The sequence below is a fragment of the Diabrotica virgifera genome, chromosome 9, assembly GCF_917563875.1.
Source record: "Diabrotica virgifera virgifera chromosome 9, PGI_DIABVI_V3a".
Taxonomy (NCBI): domain Eukaryota; kingdom Metazoa; phylum Arthropoda; class Insecta; order Coleoptera; family Chrysomelidae; genus Diabrotica; species Diabrotica virgifera.
In genome coordinates, this window is record NC_065451.1 from 155746892 (window position 1) to 155769429 (window position 22538).

The 22538-nt window shown below is 31.9% G+C and overlaps 1 protein-coding gene across 1 annotated transcript in view; it reads left to right on the top strand.

Moving 5' to 3' along the window:
* LOC114342101 (fibrillin-1) overlaps positions 1 to 22538 on the top strand; it is a 423761-nt gene that overhangs the window by 345813 nt on the left and 55410 nt on the right. Inside the window, exon 9 of the mRNA XM_050661746.1 lies at positions 3837 to 4114. Within this exon, the coding sequence (XP_050517703.1) occupies positions 3837 to 4114 (278 nt within the window). The remainder of the gene's footprint in view (positions 1 to 3836; positions 4115 to 22538) is intronic.

Sequence of the window (22538 nt, forward strand, 5' to 3'; positions counted from 1 at the left end):
ACCTAAAAATGTAAATTATAAATAAATTTTCATATTATCAACAGGTCTCTTCTAATCGTACTTAACAATACAAAAATATGTGGTGGATTCGACAAATATTCTAAATATTATCACGATAAGCACTGGCTTATCGAAACAGTACTAAGAGGCAAAAAAGTTTTAAAAATAATATTTTTAGCTAATGGTATTATAATAATAATTTTTTAATTTAAACGTACACAAAAGTTTGGGGGGGTTTAAGGGAACAAAACCCCCGTAAAATTTTTATGGGGTGCACAAATTTCACTATAATTAATTTTGTGACTTGTCGTGGTAAGTGAAGGGGAAGCTGGGAGCCGACAAATGCACGAGTTCAAAAACTAAAAAAGGCAACTTAAAACTATTATAATTTTCTATATCTCGGAATCTACTGAATATATTTTGATCGTCCTTTTTTAAATTTGTATGTAATTTTTCTGTACATTACAAATATGCAATTTTTCTAGACATTTATTAAATAATAAATAGTCTAATTTGTTTAAACAATTTTTGAAAAAATACTTTTTTCCCAAAAATGAATTATTTTAATCATGTGACTGTTTATTTGTGTGACATTATTAATCATAGAAAAAGTTAAGGTATACTTTAATAAATAAATTATCTTCAATAAATAATTATCTAATAAAAATAATTTATTTATTAAAGTGTACTTTAACTTTTTCTATGATCAATAATGATACTATGTTTTAAAAATAGATTTTTGTAAAAAAATATTTTTTCAAGAATTGTTTAAAGAAATTAGACTGTTTACTAATTAATAAATTTATAGACAAATTGCATATTTGTAATGTACTTAGAAATTACGTACATAATTAAAAAAAGAAAAATTAAAATCCATTAAGTTGATCCGGAGATAAAGAAAATTGTATTAGTTTGAAATTGCTTTTTCGGTATTTTAACTCGGTGGATTTGTAGGTTTCTCCTAGTAATCGTTTGAACTACATTTTTGAAAAATCGTAGAGGGTGCTTTGAAAGTACAATGTTTGTGCAAATTTTTAAAGAAAAAATACAAATCCCTTTCTTTAAAATGGCATAAATGAGATTCCTTAATTATTATAAACAAATTAGCTATAAATTAAAAAAAAACACATGGCTAACTTTGTCCCAAATGAAATCAGCCTAAATTTTTTTATTTGAAAATTCGTGTTAAAGTACTAGCTTTTCAAATATACAGGGTGTAACGAAAATACAGGTCATAAATTTAATCGCATATTCTGGGACCAAAAATAGTTTGATTGAACCTAACTTACCTTAGTACAAATGTGCATATAAAAAAAGTTACAACCCTTTGAAGTTACAAAATGAAAATCGATTTTTTCCAATATATCGAAAATTATTAAAGATTTTTTATTGAAAATGGACATATGGCATTTTTATGACAGTAGCAACTTAACAAAAAATTATAGTGAAATTTGGACACTCTATAAAAATTTTATGGGGGTTTAGTTCCTTTAAACACCCCAAACTTTTGTGTACGTTTCAATTAAATTATTATTGTAGTACCATTACTTAAACACAATATTTTTAAAACTTTTTTGGCTCTTAGTACTTTTTCGAAAATTCAGTTTTTATCGAGATATTTTGAATATTTGTCAAATCCACCACATATTTGTATATGGTTAAGTACGATTATGGAGATTTGGCAATAATATGAAAATTTATGTATGATTTACATTTTTAGGTATATTTTGAACCGTATTAAAAAAGAAGCCATATCTCGATAAAAGTTGCCTTCTCGAAAAAATACAAAGAGGCAAAAAAGTTTTAAAAACATTTTGTTTAACTAATGGTATCACAGTCATAGTTTAATTAAAGCTTACACAAACATTTGGGGGGTTTAAAGGAACAAAACCCCCATAAGATTTTTATGTAAACATATTTAAAAAGAAGCCACAACTCGATAAAAAATGCCTTATCGAAAAAATACGAAGAGCCAAAAAAGTTTTAAAAATATTGAATTTAACTAATGGTACCACAATAATAATTTAATTCGAACGTACAGAAAAGTTTGGGGGGGTTTAAGGGAACAAAACCCCCATAAAATTTTTATGGGAAGCACAAATTTCACTATAATTTTTCTTTAAGATGCTCCTGCCACAAGAATACCACATGTCTATTTTCAATAAAAAATCTCTAATAGTTTTCGATATATTCGAAAAAATCGATTTTTATTTTGTAACTTCAAAGGGCTATAACTTTTTTTATGTGCATATTTGTACTAAGGTAAGTTAGGTTCATTCGAACTATTTTGGGTCCCAGAATATGTGATTTAATTTATGACCTGTATTTTTGTTACACCCTGTATAAAAAGATTTTTTCTACGTACAACATTTTTAAAGTTATTCTAAATGTTTATAAACTACATAATTTTAAAAATGCGGCATTAGCAGTTGTGACTATATTAATTTATTTTTTGTTTCTTTTTTTAATACATTTTGATAGTATCACTCTTCTACTTTCATTTGGTATAGGTACTCAGAATTGCCCTATCTCCATTATTTTCTGTCTTATGTTATTGCAAAACAAAGGTCTCTGGGATAAACAAATAGAATATCTCTTAAACTAATTAATGGATCGGTCTTAAATTTTGAGGGTTTGTTAATACCCAACTTTGGGTGAAACACTAAATCTCTATGATAATTTTAGTAAAAGTTATTAACAAATAACGATTTTCACTTATTTTGCAGTTTGCGTAGCAACAAATTACCTTTGTAACTTTCAACAATCGACATTTTAAAGGGTTTTCAATGTTCTAAAAAATTAAATTGTTTAGTTTTTAATGTCAACTACATATTTAGCTTTTGACTAGGCTGCCAAAAATCGAAAAAATCGCGATTTTTGCACTAAATTGTTAATAATTAAAAAACGGACGCGAACTCTAGACAGGAAACAGATAGGTTTTCTTTCTATAGGTCTACAATATCTAAAAAAGTAGTCAGCTACCTGGATCTTTGAGTGTCTCGAGAAAATCCTTATTTCTCTGGAATATTATTCTTTAGGAATACCTGAGAAAATATCCCAGGTATTGTCACAGATGTTTTATTTTCTCATATTTTGTTCTTGTTTTCTGTATTTATTAGTAGATCCATATTCCTCCTTTGTATTTTATTTTATCGCCTGCATGTTCTATATGCTGTTCCCTTATGTATATGTACTTATATTCATTATCAGTTTCTTTTCAATACACCGTTCGTCTTAGATTTTAAGTCCAGATACGAGGCTGTGTATCGGTTGTTTCGACAATAGTTCTTGTTACTAAATTAGGTCTCTAGTCTCTCCCTCAACATTTCTTCTTTGTCCAGAGTTAACTTTTAACTACATTTAAGCTATATCTAAGCCCCAAAATTTTCCTTACATATTGTATGTCAAATTTCTCTACAAGTAATCATCTCTTTGTTTCTTTTATTTAACCATATGACACAAGTTCAGGGTCTTGAGTTGTAGGTTGTGGGATTTTTATGAAAGTCCACCTTATGCTCTTGATAAAAATCAGCAATTCTTGCAGTGAATTTCAGAGTTTTTCCTGATTTAGTATTTTCTGTATCGGCATAATATATATCCTCCTCATGATGCTAGGTATTTCACATTGACAAATTATTAAATGGCTGTTTGTTCCTTTATTTGGTTATCATAAGTCTCTCCATTTATTATTCTAAACTTTTTCCAGTCACTTTTAAATGTCACTTCATAAAACATATTTGCTGAAGCTACAGAAAAGTTCTGGTTTTTCTAAAATTCCTCTTCATCCTTTCTGTGTCTGTGAGTACTTTTATATATGGTAATTGTATTTGTTTTAGGTAATTGCTCCCATATTTGTAATTCTACCCAAAAGGAAAATATCTGCTCATGCCCTGAAGGTTTCCGGTTAAAGAACGAAACCCATTGCGAAAAATTTAATCCTTGTTTACTAAACAATGGCGGCTGCTCTGATATTTGCGAAAATATTTTTGGTAAAGCTAGATGTGCGTGTCCTGATAACTATGCTCTCGAAGACGACTATACTTGCATTATAATTGATCCATGCCACGAAGAAAATGGAGGCTGTTCGCATTACTGTGAAAATATCGATGGAAAGGTAAGTCTCTTTTAAAATGATTGTTTTGCAGTAATGTAAGCAAATAGGTTTTTTCTTCTCAGGAAGCTATTTTTTCTATCTGTCCTAACCAGTTTTACTGTAGCCGATTGGGTTCAATATCCATCTAAAAATATCCATCAATATCCATCTCTGGAAAAGTTATTTACCAGCAATTTTATTGCTGGAATCGAAGCTTATGATTATATATATTAATAATATAGGTATGCAAATTCCGCAGATAGTGTGCTACTTTTTTTATAAACAAAATGGCGCCCAAAAATCGTGTTCTTTTTCAATGATTGCTCTATAACTCCGAAGATTTTAACTTTACAACAAAAACACTCAAATAAAAATTCACCGCAATTAAATTCTGCATAGACATATGTTTTTCCCGATCTGCTCCGACGAAAATTTTTCTCGGAAAATGCGGGTTTTCCCAACAAAATCTTTAATTTTCAAATAAAGTTTTAGATAAGTAATTATCTACCAATAATTAAAGAATTTGGTGACTTAAAAGGCTTCTTGGTTTAGATTGTAGTTCCAGAAGCTGTTAAAATTGAACGAATATTTTAGCAACAATTCAATTGTTAATTAATAATTTACGGTCGCAATAATAACCAAAAGAATTATGATACACTGATCAAACTTTGAAGTCTTATAAAGATGAGATGCGTATTTAATATTCTGTCGACAAAATATAAATTTTTAATTTTTTTGCGTAATCTTTAAATGTTTTAAAAAAATAGTTAGGTATAAACAAATTAACGTTTCTCAAAAAGTTTTTATTATATTCTAATTTTAAAAAATAGTAAAAATGCGTATTTCAAAGATCTTGAAAGTGAATGCTTTCAAACTTTTTTGCAACCATTTGCAAAAAAGTTATGAAACAGCAAAGTAAACATACGTTTACTACGTTGTTTATAATTTTTTTATTCTTTCAAAGCGTAAAAGTGAGTTTAAAGTACGAGCTAATTAATTACGAAAAATATCGATTATAAGTTTAATGGTTATATTTTAATTAAAGATTATAAATATTTTTTTTTTGTTTTTTACACGCGCGAAAGTAGACTAATACCGTTGATTGAGGTACCAATACCTCAATCAACGCTAATACAGTACCGCAGCTAAAATTTTTATTCGAAGCTACGATCGCCGCGCGACGTACAGGTAATATATAAATGTATGCTATAATTATTATGTATGCTGCGTGTCAGTCGCTTCGAGTGAACATTTTAGCTCCGGCTCTGTATCAAGCCTACTTTCGCGCTAAAAATTACAAAAAAAATATTTTTAATCTTTGATTAACATACTACAACCATTGAACTAATATTTGATCTTTTTATGAGTAATTAGATTATACCATAGACTCACTTTTAAGCTTTTGAAACAATCAAAACAAATTATAAACAACGGAGAAATCATATATTTACTTTTCTGTTTCATAACTTTTTTGCAAATGGTTGGAAAACATTTTTAAAGCATTCATTTTCAAGACCTTTGAAATACGCATTTTAAGTATTTTTTAAAATTAGAATATAATAAAGAATTCATGAGAAATGTTAACTTGTTTATAACTATTTTTTTTAAACATTTAAAGATTATGCAAAAAAGAAGAAAAAATTATATTTTGTCGACAAAATATTAAATAGGCATCTCATCTTTATAATCTTTCTAAGTTTGATCAATGTCTTATGATTATTTTGGTTGTTATTGCGACTGTAAATTGTTAATTTAATAATTGAATTGTTGCTAAAATACCGGCTTTGTAAAAATTTAATTTTCACCGGCTTCTGCAATTATAATCTGTACCAAGAAAGCTATTATTTCACCAAGTTATTTAATTATTGATAAATAATTACTTACCCAAAAAATTATTTTGAAAATTCGAGATTTTTTTGAGAACATCCACATTTTCCCAGGAAAATTTTCGTCGGAGCAAATCGGGAAAAACATATCTCTATGCAGAATTTAATTGAGGTGAATTTTTATTTGAGTGTTTTTGGTGAAAAGATAAAATCTTTCGACTTATAGAGCAAAAATTGAAAAAAAAACACGATTTTCGGGCGCCATTTTGTTTATAAAAATGTAGCACACTATCTGCGGACTTTGCATACATATCTTATTAATATATACAATCATACGGTAGGGGAGCCCAAGCGGGGCTTTGCAGTTACTCGAGCGCGTCAGATTATCATATGGGGAGAAACCTGGTACCCTGCAGATGTACCTCTACCATATATTAGCTCTTAACACAGGGGAGTTCGTTAAGGGGGGCCCTAAAAAAAAATCTATCCTTTAAAAAACTCGAAATTGTCAGATTAAGATAAGGTAAGTTAAGTGCATGCAAAAGAGTGTATATTTCAAAAATCTGACGATTTGAGCCGGGCGTAAGGAAATGGGTGAGTCCCAAAGTTTCACAAGGAAAAAGCGAATATTCCGCGAAAGGAATGACAGATCGAAAAACTAAAAAATATGTGCTCAATTTTTTTTAAAAATCTATTGAATGATATCAAACATGACTTCCCACGGAGAGGGGTGGGGGTAAATTTAATATTTTAAATACGAATCCCGCGATATTTCGCGAAATGAACATCAAATCGAAAAACTGTAAAATACACTTATTCAATATTTTTGAAAAATCTATCGAATGGCATCAAACACGACCCCCCACGGAGGTGGGGTGGGGGGTTACTTTAAAATCTTAAATAGGAGCAGAAGACATATCAAAGTGGGAAACTAGAATGAAGGAACTCAGCCTGGAAAGACTGTGGGAAAATTAAAACGAGCAGTATTAGAAGCCGCTAAGCAAACGTGTGGTATCACACGAACAAACAGAAATGGGAAGCAAACTGCATGGTGGACTAATGAGATTAAAAGAAAAGTCCAAGTTAAGAAAAACAAATGGAAAACATACCTATCAACAAAATCTACCCAGGACTATCAAAAATATCAATTGCAAATAAGGAAAATAAACAATTTAGCAAAAAGAGTAAAGCATAAATAATGGCCAGACTTTGGTACAGCAATGGAAACCAATAGCAGGGAAAACCAAAAACTATTCTACAGAACCCTCAAAAACCTCAGAAACCAAAACAGGAAAGTGGCCGTAAACAACCTTCTTTCAAAAGATGGAACCCTCATATTGGAAGAACAGAAGAAAATAGAAAGATGGAGAGAGCATTTCAATGATTTTTAAATTTCGAATCTACTGCCCAAATTGATGACATCGAGAGAGAGGTGCCCGGGGGAAACGAAGCAATCATAGAGGACGAAGTAAAAGCAGCAATCCAGCAGCTGAAATTAGGAAAAGCGGTAGGCTGTTCCTACAGTGGCGTAGCTGACAGGCCCGCAGGGCCCGCAAGGCGGGGGCCCCGACGTTAGGAGGGGCCCCTTAAAGCCTTCAAGCTTCATACTTCTACTTTCTTTAAATTAGGGACCAAAACATATTTTCCTAATAAGCATCAAAATAGGGAATTTGGAACGAAGTAATGAAGCGGATAATTGACGTAACACTTACCCTTCCGGGTGCAATTTAGCGTTTCGTGGACATGTTGGTAGTTTAGATGAAAGTAAATCCCAAAAAGGTAATTTTTTGTCGGTGGTTTTTTTACTAGGTCAATATGATCCTGTCTCAGCTAAATTAATCGATAAAAACAATAACTTGAGCCCCCAAATACAAAACGAAGTTATAAATTTGCTGGCTCAAAAAACTGAAAACAAATTGATCAATTTAATTAAAAAAAGTTGCTTTTATTCAATAATTCTTGATACTACTCAAGATATTTCAAAACACGATCAGCTTAGTTTTGTTTTGTTTTCAGTTATGTAAAACTAACTTGCAATGAAAATAATTTACCATGTACCTTCGAAAGCAGAAGATGTTGAAAGTTTTTTAAGAGTTATTCGCATTTTGGACCAAAGTGCAGGCGGTCTTGTAAATAAAATTTTAAAATTTATACGTGTACGTATATTCAGGCGTATAAAGGCTCCTAACTGACATTGAAAAAACAGCTTTCTAGGTTCGTTGTGCATCCCATAATCTGAACCTAGTGTTGAATGATGCCGTTGCTGGTGTACAGGAGTTAGGGATGGACTTTAGCCGAGCCGAGCTTTTGACAACTTGAGCTCGGCTCGGAATGTCGAGCCGAGCTCGAGATAGAAACTCGGTTTGAACTTCGAGCTGCTGGATAAGCTTGTGGCTCGTGTCGACTCGACTCGAATATTTCGAGCCGGATGGAACTTATTCCATATTTTACGAACACATATGTAGATATATTCTTCTTCCTCTTTGAGTGCCTTTCCTATCGGAGATTGGATATCATTAGGGCGATTCTAATTTTATTTACTGCTGTTTTGAACAATTCGTTAGTGGTACAGCCAAACCACTCTCTCAAATTTCTCATCCAGGACATTCTTCTACGGCCTGGATTTCTTCATCCTTGGATTTTTCCTTGCATTATATTTTGTAGGAATGTTTACTTTTGTCCTCTCATCAGGTGGCCTAAGTATTAAAGTTTTCTCTTTTTTATATTCAGTAGAACTTCTGGATTTAGTAGATATATAGGAGATATATTAAAACATACATATTTTGTAGTCTGAATTACTTATTCTCAAACAAAAGTATCAGTTGTAGCAGAAATAAATGAATTAAAAAAAGTATTAAGCATTAGCTAAAATATTGACAAGCTCTTTGAGGAATGCTCGACCCGTTTCGAATTCAGCTCGGCACGGCTCGCACGAGACAAGCCGGCTTGAGCTCGAAGTTCGGCTTGTCAAACGAGCCGAGCCGAGCTAAGCTCGAGTTTGTGACCGTCCCTAACAAGAGTTTGTTATTTTACGATATGATTAAGAGATTATATATGTTTTTTGGCGCAAGAAATAAAAGATGGGATGTACTATGTACTATTATACTTTGGATTCATCGCGTTTGCCAACACTTAAAAGGTTATTTGAAACCCGGTGGTCATCCAGACATGATGCTGTTACGGCTTTGTGTCGAGCTTTCCGACAAGTAATGAAATCTTTAACGAAAATTTCATTGCTATATAATGATGAAAAATTAGAAGCATTATTAGAGCATATGAATAATTTTGAATTTGCTGTTAACATTACAATTCAATCTAAAATACTTAATCTAACATCAAAACTTTTGCATTCTGAAAAGGCAGAGTTAACGGTCGCCCTTCAACTTTTTGAAAAAACTCATATGTACTAATTTTCGACAAATAAGAAATTCGTTTTCCGAAACATTAGCAGAAGCGGCAGGAATAGCAGAATTATACCAGAATTTAAAAATTATGGATAAAACGTATAAAAAAAATTTTACGATGGGCTCAGCTGCGATGAAAAAATAACTTATAGTAAAAAAAGTTTTGAAGTTAATATTTTAAATGTAAATTTAGATATAATATTGCAACAACTTAATACATAATAGGTTTTTTGGATTAAGAGGCATGTATAATAGGTTTTCATGTCTATTCCCAAAAAATCGATTAACACTAACGGATGAAGACTTATTAAAGAAAGGCCAAATATTGCCCTTTACAAATATTTTAGTAATTATCCTGTAATTTGGTGCAACGGTGTAATCAGGATGATCATAAGGGGGGTTACAACTACTGGATGGTCTCTGGGGGTATGGAATAGTAATGGTGTTAAGCTCAAAGTACATCCAAATGGGGTGGGGTTATAATCCCCAACTCCCCTTTTTGGTTACGCCTATGATTTTGTGTCGTTATGTTTATAATAAGGGGGCCCACAAAAATTGTCGCGGGGGGCCCCCCAATCTTCAGCTACGCCACTGTGTTCCTAAACAGTACCGCAAGATTGGACAACTTCCATTGTAGTGCCGATATTAAGGAAAGGTGACCCTAAATCCTGTAACAATTACAGAGGTATCTCGTTACTTAGTTTCCCAGGAAAGGTGTACGAAGTAGTACTAGAACAGCGACTTAAAACTTAGTGGAGGGAGATCTCGAAGAAAATCATTGTGGATTCAGACCGGAAAGAAGCACCCAAGATTTAATCTTTAGATTAAAGCAGATAGTTTAAAAACCTTTAAAAGAAATGAACAGGTATTTATGGGATTTATCGACCTCGAAATTGCTTTTGATCGAGTCCCAAGGCAAATCATTTGAAATTCCTTAATCAGGAAAAATGTTCTGGATAATCTAACTAATGCAATTAAAAGTTTCTATACCGAAAATGCGAAGGTACACGTAAGGCAAGAAAATAAGATCTCGGAAACTTTCAGGACAAGAGTTGCAGTACGTCAGAGAGGCATACTAAGCCCATTGGGGTTTATAGCTGTCATGGATGAAATAATGAAAGCATGCAAACAAATGACAAAAGCCTATCATATAGGATACAGACTCATGCAAAAGCTACCAATACACGCAATGGCATACGCGGATGACCTCGTTATTATGGCACCAAGAGCAAAATAACTGCAAGAAAAAATGCTTCGAGAATACAGGCTGTGGAGATGAAATACCTAAGGAGAGTACTTGGAGTCTCCAGGAGGGATCGTATCAGAAATGAGGATATCAGAAAGCGCTTGCAAACAAAAGCAGTTCTGGATAGAGTTGAAGAAAATCAGCTGCGATGGTTTGGCTACCTGAATTGAATGCCAAATAAGAGACTTTCCAAAATATTCTGGGAGTGTAAGCCGCAAGGCAAAAGAAAAAGAGGCAGACCTCAGCTAACATGGAACAACACCGTAGAGAAGGCTTTAACGAAAAGAAATATAGAGTTAAGGCAAGCAAAAACTTTGACAAACAACAGAAGAGAATGGAGAAGAACTTATACTGCAGCCCCATGATAAAAGAGTCATAATTTATTTTTAGATTTTAATTAGGCTGCATGTAGATATTATAGTACAGGGTGGTTCATCTTATTCGCCTCGGTCTCTGTACGGAAAACCACTTGATATTTTAAAAAAATTTCTTCACAGAAATATACACGGCCTTTCATACTACAATCTAAAAATTATGTGAATTATACAGGGTGCTCCAAGAAAGAGTGGTATATCAAAGCTATATTTTTTCTTATGGAATGCCCTGTATCTGATGACATTATTGAATTAACCTAAAAAAATAAGCTATACTTTCATAAGGGTTCCCTATACCTAAATACAGGGTGTTTTGATTTATTTCGATTTTTATAAAAATGTAAGGTTTTAGAAAAAATAAATATTTACGAATCTAAGAAGCAGTAACAAATTATTTCTTGGATCTTAATAACAGACTATTTAGCATACTTAAACAGATGCTTATTGCAACAAAATTTCTTACAGGGTGGTCAAAATATGAGATTGTTCTATTAACAAATTTAAGCTGTAATAACTTACTTATTTTAAATGGAACACCCTGTATCTTACTGGTCTATCGCGTAGAAAATTTACTTAGCTTTCAATTTGTATTAGGGTTTCCTATACCTATTTTTTACAGGGTGGTCAAAATATTAGATTGTTCTATTAACAAATTCAAGCTGTAATAACTTACTTATTTTAAATGGAACACCCTGTATCTTACTAGTCTATCGCGTATAAAATTTACTTAGCTTTCAATTCTTATTGGGGTTTCCTATACCTATCTCCCTTCATTTTTTAAATATTTAAAGATTTCCTAATTTGTAAGCTTTAAAAATTAGAATTAAATACCTATGTCGTGGTTATGTACAACACATCACCAACACTGCCAATATACTTAAATATCTTAGTCAAGATAGTTTCATTAATAAAATTCACATTATTATCATTTAATCACACAGTGTTCTTATTTTAAATGACATAATCTATATTCTATTCTTTATAATGGAAGATATTTAAAATCTCTACAATTCCATGTAAATATTCTCAATACACATGCTATTCTGTAAATATAAACTCCATGTTATTCTGTGAATACCCATTTTTACATATTTTTGTACAATCGTTTTCGTCAAAGTAGCCATTGCATTTAATTGTTTGTAATTGCGATTCAAAGATTCAAACAAAAAGTGGTGTTCTTAAATTTACTTAATAACCGTTGGGTTAAGATATGGAAAATATTTATACGGAATGAAATATAATTTAAATATCTTCCAGAATACGGCATCTAATATATGGTTTGCAGTTTAATATAAACATATTATTCAATGTCACATGTAGGCCAAAATCAACTAAAATAATACAACACTCTGTGTGATTACATGATAACAATGGCAATTTTATTAATGACAGTATCTTGTCTAAGTATATTGCCGGTGTTGGTGATGTGTTGTACATAAACATGACATAGGTACTTAATTCTAATTTTTAAAGCTTACAAATTAGGAAATCTTAAAATATTTAAAAAATGAAGGGAGATAGGTATAGGAAACCCTAATAAGAATTGGAAGCTAAGTAAATTTTCTACGCGATAGACTAGTAAGATACAGTGTGTTCCATTTAAAATAAGTAAGTTATTACAGCTTGAATTTGTTAATAGAACAATCTAATATTTTGACCACCCTGTAAAAAGATAGGTATAGGAAACCCTAATAAGAATTGAAATCTAAGTATATTTTCTGCGCGATAGACTAGTAAGATATAGGGTGTTCTATTTAAAATAAGTAAGTTATTACAGCTTGAATTTGTTAATAGAACAATCTAATATTTTGACCACCCTGTAAAAAGATAGGTATGGGAAACCCTAATACAAATTGAAACCTAATTACATTTTCTACGCGATAGAGTAGTAAGATACAGGGTGTTCCATTTAAAATAAGTAAGTTATTACAGCTTGAATTTGTTAATAGAACAATCTCATATTTTGACCACCCTGTAAAAAGATAGGTATAGGAAACCCTAATACAAATTGAAAGCTAATTAAATTTTCTACGCGATAGACTAGTAAGATACAGGGTGTTCCATTTAAAATAAGTAAGTTATTACAGCTTGAATTTGTTAATAGAACAATCTCATATTTTGACCACCCTGTAAGAAATTTTGTTGCAATAAGCATCTGTTTAAGTATGCTAAATAGTCTATTATTAAGATCCAAGAAAGAATTTGTTACTGCTTCTTAGATTCGTAGATATTTATTTTTTTCTAAAACCTTACATTTTTATAAAAATCGAAATAAATCAAAACACCCTGTATTTAGGTATAGGGAACCCTTATGAAAGTATAGCTTATTTTTTAAGGTCAATTTAATAATGTCATCAGATATAGGGCATTCCGTAAGAAAAAATATAACTTTGATATACCAGTCTTTTTTGGAACACCCTGTATAATTCACATTATTTTTAGGTTGTAGTATTAAAGACCCTGTATATTTCTGTGAAGAAATTTTTTTTAAATATCCAGTGGTTTTCTGTACAGAGACCGAGGCGAATAAGATGAAGCACCCTGTATATAGTGTAGGAAACAGAGGTTGAACCTTGCAAAATGGACACAAGTCCGGTTTTATTTTTTTCTGTTATATCAAGGGGTGCTTATTATATGACTAACTTTTTCTGAAAAAATTTCGACCCGGAACCCCCCTTTTCACCCCTTTAAAGGGAGTAATTTGTGGTTTTTGCGGAACGTAGCCCTTCCTGTACCTTTTACAAAAAAAATTTTTTATAGAAATATGAAGCGGACTATATTTTCTACAATTTATTTCCCGACAGCATATGTCTATCATCCACCGTTTAGCAAGGGTGGCGCCCCAAAGTTGACAAGTTTTTAAAAAAGATGTTTTTAAAAAATGATATTTTTCCCTAACTGTAACGGAAATTAAGAAGGAATCCTACGGCAATTATTCACAAGTAAGTGACTGATTTTTTGGTAAAAGTTTCACTTAAGGGTAATTGCCCCGTTTTTAATTACAGGGTGTTACATTTTAAAAAACCCCTATTTATACCACCTGAACCGTTTATGCTAGAGTAAAAAGACTTTCAGCGATTACCCATGTACTGGTGCTATTTAAAAATTTGTATAAATTACCCCCATTATTTCCCCGGAACCACACCGAAAAAAGAAGAATTAATAAATAAAGTGATTTTATTGGAATCCTTCACACACAATGCTCTTTATTAATATGCTTTATATACCATTTTGTGCACGTTATTATTACCCATGCATGGACACTAAAAGCGATTTCCTAGTGCAACCCCTGTAGCCAAAAAAAAATAAATAAAATGGGGGGTTGAAATTTTTTTTTGTTTTTTGCTTTTTGATCGATATGGGCATATGCTTCATCAATAGTGCTTTTCAAAAATATATATGGTTATTGCAACATCCCTGCTGAAAACACCCCTATCGTTGAAAATATACTGCAGAAACTACCCCTATCCCTTGGCGAGGATGTTTTTACGATTTTCTCATTACCTATGCATCTTTTTAAACAAAACTTATACAAGGTTAAAGACCACTATTTACTCTAAAAATTAGGTCCTATTCATTTTTTTCGTATAAGCAACCGTTACGGCACAGTGGCGCCGTAAACCTCATATATGCTTTGGCGAGCTCCAGTTTTTGTTTTTTTTTCGTCATCTGTTCGTTTGAATGATAAAGTACTTATGTAAAATAAAACAACACAGTGTAACCTACAAATTATGACCTATGCACATTTTACAATCTTTGCGCCCCAAAGCCACAGTGGCGGCCCAAAATCAATTTTTGCATATTTTCGCCACCTACACGCATTTTATTGCATTAATGCTACCTTAATAGCACAATATTTACCCTTAAGTGGTCGCTAAGCAGTGTCGGATCCAGGGAGGGGTGATGGGGGTGATCACCTCCCCCCTTCTCAAACCAAGTGATATTATATTCAAAGATTATAAAAATATTCATTTATTTTTACAGAAATACTTATATTATATTATTATTTTTATGAGAATGGCGTACTTTTTATGCTTTAGCGACAGTGGAGGATCCAGCATCGTTAAGAGGGGGGTGCTAATTGGCTAAATTTCTATAAAAATAAAAGAATATTTTTATAATCTTTGAATATAATATCACTTGGTTTGAGAGGGGGGGGGTGATCACTCCATCACCCCTCCCTGGATCCGCCACTGCTTAGCGACCACTTAAGGGTAAATATTGTGCTATTAAGGAAGCATTAATGCAATAAAATGCGTGTAGGTGGCGAAAATATGCAAAAATTGATTTTGGGCCACCACTGTGGCTTTGGGGCGCAAAGATTGTAAAATGTGCATAAGTCCTAATTTGTAGGTTAAACTGTGTTGTTTTATTTTACATAAGTACTTTATCAACAAAACAAACAGATGACGAAAAAAAAAACAAAAACTGGAGCCCGCCAAAGCATATATGAGGTTTACGGCGCCACTGTTCCGTAACGGTTGCTTATACGAAAAAAATGAATAGGACCTAATTTTTAGACTAAATAGTGGTCTTTAACCTTGTATAAGTTTTGTTTAAAAAGAATGCATAGGCAATGAGAAAATCGTAAAAACATGCTCGCCAAGGGATAGGGGTAGTTTCTGCAGTATATTATTTTCAAGGATAGGGGTGGTTTCCGCAGGGATGTTGCAATAACCATATATATTTTTGAAAATCACTATTGATGAAGCATGTGCCCATATGGATCAAAAAGCAAAAAACAAAAAAACAATTTCAACCCCCCATTTTATTTATTTGTTTTTTGGCTACAGGGGTTGCACTAGGAAATTGCTTTTGGTGTCCATGCATGGGTAATAATAACTTGCACAAAATGATATATAAAGCATAATAATAAAGGGCATTATGTGTGAAGCATTCCAAGAAAATCACTTTATTTATTAATTCTTCTTTTTTTGGAGTGGTTCCGGGGAAAAAATGGGGGTGCATTAAACAAATTTATAAATAGCACCAGTACATGGGTAATCGCTGAAAGTCTTTTTACTCCCGCATAAACGGTTCGGATGGTATAAGAAGGCGTTTTTTAAAATGTAACACCCTGTAATTAAAAAAAGGGCAATTACCCTTAAGTGAAACCTATACCAAAAAATCAATCAATTATTTGTGAATAATTGCCGCAGGATTTCCTCTCAATTTCCGTTGCAGTTAGGAAAAAATATATTTTTTTTAAAACATCTTTTTTAAAAAATTGTCAACTTTGGGGCGCCACCCCTGCTAAACGGTGGATGATAGACATATGCTGTCGGGAAATAAATCGTAGAAAATATAGTCCTCTTCATATTTCTATAAAAAAAAGTTTTGTAAAAGGTACAGGAAGAGCTAGGTTCCGCAAAAACCACAAATTACCCCCTTTAAAGGGGTGAAAAGGGGGGTTCCGGGTCGAAATTTTTTCAGAAAAAGTTAGTCTTATAATAAGCACCCCTTGATATACCAGAAAAAAAATAAAACCGGACTTGTGTCCATTTTGCAAGGTTCAACCTTTGTTTCCTACACTAATAAGTTTATATTTATTTCTGAAATGTAAAATTTGATTTTCGACACTGGCGTCAGCCGGTAAAAGAAATAAAAATCATGTATGTATGTATATCATTATTAAGCTTTACAATTCCTAAGGATTATAGTTAACGTCATGGCGTCTAAAAACCTATTCTTTGGTGAGGTAGATTACTTCTCTATGTCCTGTATAGATTGCTGTGTGTCTTTGCTGCTGTCGTGACTCTTTCCATTTCTTCCTGTCCCTGCAGTGAACTTTTCAGATTTTAAGAGTCATTGCTATTATGTCCCCTTATACATCATCCAGCCATCTTCTTCTAGGTCTTCTTCTAAACTTGGGCCATGTGTCCAGTTAGTTATCCTTCTCAACATATCTGAGTGTGGGAGACTCTGTATATATCCTATCCATTAGGGATGGGAAAAACCTACCGGTTTAAACCTAAAACCGGTTTTTTTACTTCGCAATAACCGGTTTTACCGGTTATTTTTTTGTCCCGGTTATAACCGGTTTTTTCTTTTTAAAGTAAAAACCGGTTATTAGGTTTTTACGGTGATTAGGATTAGGTTAGGTATTATTTGGGATCCCAATCATAATTATTATTCTCAAGTAACTATTCCAAACAAAACCATAATTCAAATTTTATTTTATTTTATAAATACAAAAGCAAACTGAAAGTGCAATCTCACATCAGCCAGCAGAATCAGTTATTAAGTTTTATTTAATATTTCCTTGAAAAGGTATTTGTAATCATAATATTTACATAAGAAGTGTCTGTTTGAATTAGACGCAAGCCAAACATCATCTATTTTTCACACTAAACTCTTAACTCTTGACATTGAAAGTCGGTGAATGATAATGATATGCATATCGTATTACTGATTACGGATACGAATCTCCAAGAATTTCCCTACGTTTTCAAAACGATACACCCATACAGGAAGTATTAAATGAGTTAAAATGTACCTATTTTAGAAATATATATACAAACGTGTTAAAAGTAATACATGATAAATTTTTTTTTGATGGTAGTAAAAATAAAAGATATATTGCATTATCCAATTTATTTTTAAGTAAAATATTTATGTTGATATTATTTTTTTTTTAAATCCCATTTCAAAGAGTCTGGGAAATTTTTTATAAGTTGAAATGGTTGGGGAATTTTTTGATTTTGGGAGGAGAGGAAAATTGTAATTGTAAATGTAACTTTGTAATCTATTGGATTAAAAAAACCGAAAACCGGTTTTTCCAAAAACCGGTTTTTTTTGGCCGGTTAAAACCGCCAGGTTAAACCGTAAGCAAAAAAAACCGGTATAACCGAAAACCGGTTTCTTGTCAAAAACCGCCATCCCTACTATCCATTCTAAGCGAAGAGATTTTATGCATATATGACTATATTTCCTCCCATTAAGTCTTCTTCAATTTCGGCATTTTTTTCCATTCTTATTTCTTCCCCTCTTGTTACATTGTGGTTAAATATCTTTCTCATTATTTTTACATTATACAGGGTGAGCCACGCTCAACGGGACGGAGCCTACCGGGGAAACGGCTAAAGATATTAAAAATTCCTTCCGTATGAATACGTAGGTCAGTACCGGTTACAAATTAAAATTTGTAAAATATATACAGGGTGTCCCAATTTAGCGTAATGATTTAAAAAGTTTTATATTTTTAAATGGAACAACCTATATTTCACTTTAATTTTGAATTCTACTGAACAAAATAATGTTATTTTATTCAACATTCCCTATACCTATTCTTGACAGATTTCGATTTATTTGGGTTTTTCTGAAAATGTACTATTCGTGAAATTAATTAATTACACATTATCGCATGGATTTTAATTAACGTCTTTTTGTCACTTAATTGTAAACTGTCCATGCTTTACATCAGAATATTTACCATTTGAAACTAATCTACAGAGTGTTCGCAATCTGAAGTGTCAATGCTGTACAATATTTTGTATAATTACTTTCTTAACTTAAATGGGACACCCTGTATTTTACTTTAATTTTGAATTCTAATCAAAAAAATAATATTACTTTATTAAACAATCCCTATACCTATCTTAAATAATTTTCGATGTATTTGCGTTTTTTTAAGAAAATGCACTATTCTTGAAATTAATTAATTACACTTTATTACATAAAGTTAAACAAAACACACTGGAAAAAAATAATTTACATTAAATGTTAAAAATGGTGTCAATTTTCTTCAATACATAACCTCACTCTGTGTTCAAAATTTTGTTTTACTTTTCTTAACATTTCTGGAGTAACTTTTGCAAACGCATTACGAATACGCGTTTTCATCTCTTCCGCGGTTGTAGGTGGAGTTTGATAAACCAAACTTTTAATATATCCCCAAAAAAAAGTACATGTTAACCCAGGTGATCTAGGAGGCCAATTGACAGCACCACCCCTACCTATCCACTTTCCGGGAAATTTTCTGTCTAAATATTCTCTAACATTACGCGTGTAATGTGCTGGAGCACCGTCTAACTGCAGAAACATTGTTCTTCTAATATTTAAAGGGATATTTTGCAAACGTATGACTGTATGACTGCAAAAGTATAACTGATTGAATAACTTCTAATTCGGTATTTTCATCTTCAGTTATGGAATTTATCAATTTTCGTTTATTATAAACAACACTGCCAGTTTCACGAAACCTTGTTAAGACTCTTTCAAATACTTCTTTACGAGGATGACATTTTAAGGGAAATCTCTCAGCATAGACTCTTGATGCTAACAAACTGTTTTGATCACATTCACCATGTATTAAAATCATATTTACTCGGTCTTCAATTGAATAATCTGCCATTTCTATTAATTGAAAGCAATACAGTTAATAGTGTGACTATTAGTTTGACAGCTAGGAACCTTTTGTTTTTTCATGGCATTCTTTATAATGTATAGTGAGCTAGGTAATTAACGACATTTAATGTTCCAGGTGACATAATGCAAATAGATCTGAAGATACTAGATATTAATATAAAATTTTATAATAGTTTGATTATAATAATTGTTACAGCATTCAAATATAGGGTATTTTGTTTAAGTTAGAACTTTATGTACCTAATAAATTATAATTAACTAATTTTTAGAATAGTGCATTTTCAAAAAAATGCAAATAAATCGAAAATTATCAAAGATAGGTATAGGGATTGTTTAATAAAGTAATATTATTTTTTTGATTAGAATTCAAAATTAAAGTAAAATACAGGGTGTCCATTTAAGTTAAGAAAGTAATTATACAAAATATTGTACAGCACTGACACTTCAGATTGCGAACACTCTGTAGATTAGTTTCAAATGGTAATTACTCTGATGTAAAGCATGGACAGTTGACAATTAACTAACAAAAAGACGTTAATTAAAATTCATGCGATAATGGGTAATTAATTAATTTCGCGAATAGTACATTTTCAGAAAAACCCAAATAAATCGAAACCTGTCAAAAATAAATATAGGGAACGTTGAATAAAATAACATTATTTTGTTCAGTAGAATTCAAAATTAAAGTAAAATATAGGTTGTTCCATTTAAAAATATATAACTTTATATCATTACGCTAAATTGGGACACCCTGTATATATTTCACAAATTTTAATTTGTAGCCGGTACTGACCTACGTATTCCTACGGAAGGAATTTTTAATATCTTTAGCCGTTTCCCCGGTAGGCTCCGTCCCGTTGAGCGTGGCTCACCCTGTATATGCAAAAACAGGTCTTTTTAAGATTTTTTATATAGGTTCATCTTTGTTCTCTTACTTAGTCTTGCCTTTCAGCAGATTTCTATTCATTCCATATGCTTTTTTGCCTTTCAGAATTCTATCCTCTGTTCTCCCTTTTCCAGTTTTATCTATTGTTATTCCCAAGTAGCTAAAGGTGGATAAAGTTTCAAATTTGTGGTTGTGTGTTATTAGATATGTCTGAGTTGCTGTTGCGTCCTTCCCCATCGTCAGGTATTTTATTTTGTGCTGGTTTCTCCCTAGCCCTATTCTTTTCGCTTCCTTATCTAATTTTTCAACTGCTTTTATAAATATTATCTTCAGTGGTCTTCGTTATGATAATAGTCTTATTATTACTTACAATATCAGGTTAAACAGTGTCGGGGAAACAGAGTCACCTTGTGTACTCCAGTACCTGGTGAGATAAAGCCAGACTGCTGGTTTATTTAAAAGCTCAACAGGGAATGAAATTAATTCTCATGCATGGATGATTTTTCGTCGGTTGAAATTCTCTAGCACGCTGAGAGTGTTTCACTTGGCAGGCGATTCTCACGCGGGTCTTAATATTAGTTATTACTTTAATATTAGTTTGTGCAAATAAACAACTTTATAGCCCAGTCGGGATAGCATTTGACCTTGCGTTAGGAGCTGCCCCAAATTTTATTTTTCTAATCTTTAGGGAGGGTTAATATTAGAATAAATTTAAAATCTCGACTGAATTCCACCGTTGCGTTAGCCGCCATCTTGATTTTAAACGAGAACCGTTTTTGCTCAATATCTCCGCCATTTTCAATTTCTTGACAAAAGTGTACAAACTGAAATTGTTGAAAATGCGATTTTCTATAATTTCATTTATTATAATTTTTTCGTGCGGTCGATATTTTCCGAGTTATGAGGGGAAAATAGTGACAGTTGTAGCATAATTATTGAATTATTGAATTATCTCGTTTATTATTAGTTTTACAACAAATATTTACCTACACAAAATGAAGAGAATTAAATTTTGTACAATTTTGATGCCGTTCATTTTTTTGATAAAATCAATATTTAAGGTAGTACGTATGTGGTAAAGGTGCGAGCGTAAGACCTGATTGCTTTTGTAGCAATTGTTTTTGTTCAATATCTCCGCCATTTTCAACTTTTCGACAAAAAGTGTAAGAACTGAAATTGTTGCAATTAGGATTTACTACAATTTTTCGAGAGAACCAGTGGCGGGTCTACAAGGGAGGAAATGGGAAAATTGCCCCCAACAGGGTCCAAAATTAAAAAAAAAATTGTTGGAACATCACGATATATTAGCTGACATAAAACTTAAAATATCGACAGACAAATTCAACCAATAAAACCAGCTAGTTAATAAAATTAAGTGAACTTAATGTATATAATGTCTTTTTATGTCTTTTATATACTTAGTTTGGTTGATGTTTCATTGGAAGTTTCAACAGTTTTGTATAAAATATAATTCTCTTTATTTTTGTTTATGTACAATTATGTCGTAAAGTTAATAATAAATGAGACAATTCAATAATTATGCTTCTCCTCCGCTTCCATTATTTTCCCCCTTAACTCGGAGAATATTGATCGTATAAAAAATTGTGCCAAAGAAATTGTAGGAAATTGCATTTCCAACAACTTTCTTTCCCACCATTTATGTCGAAAAGTTGAAAATGGCGGAGATATTAAGCAACAACAGTTCTCATTTAAAATCAATATGGCGGCTAATGCAACCGCGGAATTCAGTCGAGATTTTAAATTTACACTACTATTGATCTCTCCTAAAGGATATAATTATAAAATTTGGGGCAGCTCGGATACAAAATTCAATTCAAATTATGCTCCCCCCACCACTTTTTACTATTTTCCCATGTAACTCGGAAAATATCAACCGCATGAAAAAAATTGTTAAAAAGAAATTGTAGGAAATTATATTTTGAACAATTTTAGTTGAAAATGGCGTAGATATTGAACAAAAACAATTGCTATAAAATCAATCCGGTCTTACGCTCGCGCCATTACCGCATACGTACTACCTTAAATATTAATTTTAGCAAAAAAATTAAACAAGTCAAAATTGTGTAGAATTTAATTCTCTTCATTTTTGTACAGGTACATATTTGTTGTGAAACTAATAATAAACGAGATAATTCAATAATTCAATAATTATGCTCCAACTGTCACTATTTTCCCCTCATAACTCGGAAAATATCGACCGCACGAAAAAAAAGTATAATAAATGAAATTATAGAAAAACGTATGTTCAACAATTTCAGTTTTACACTTTTTGTCAAAAAATTGAAAATGGCGGAGATATTGAGCAAAAACAGTTCTCGTTA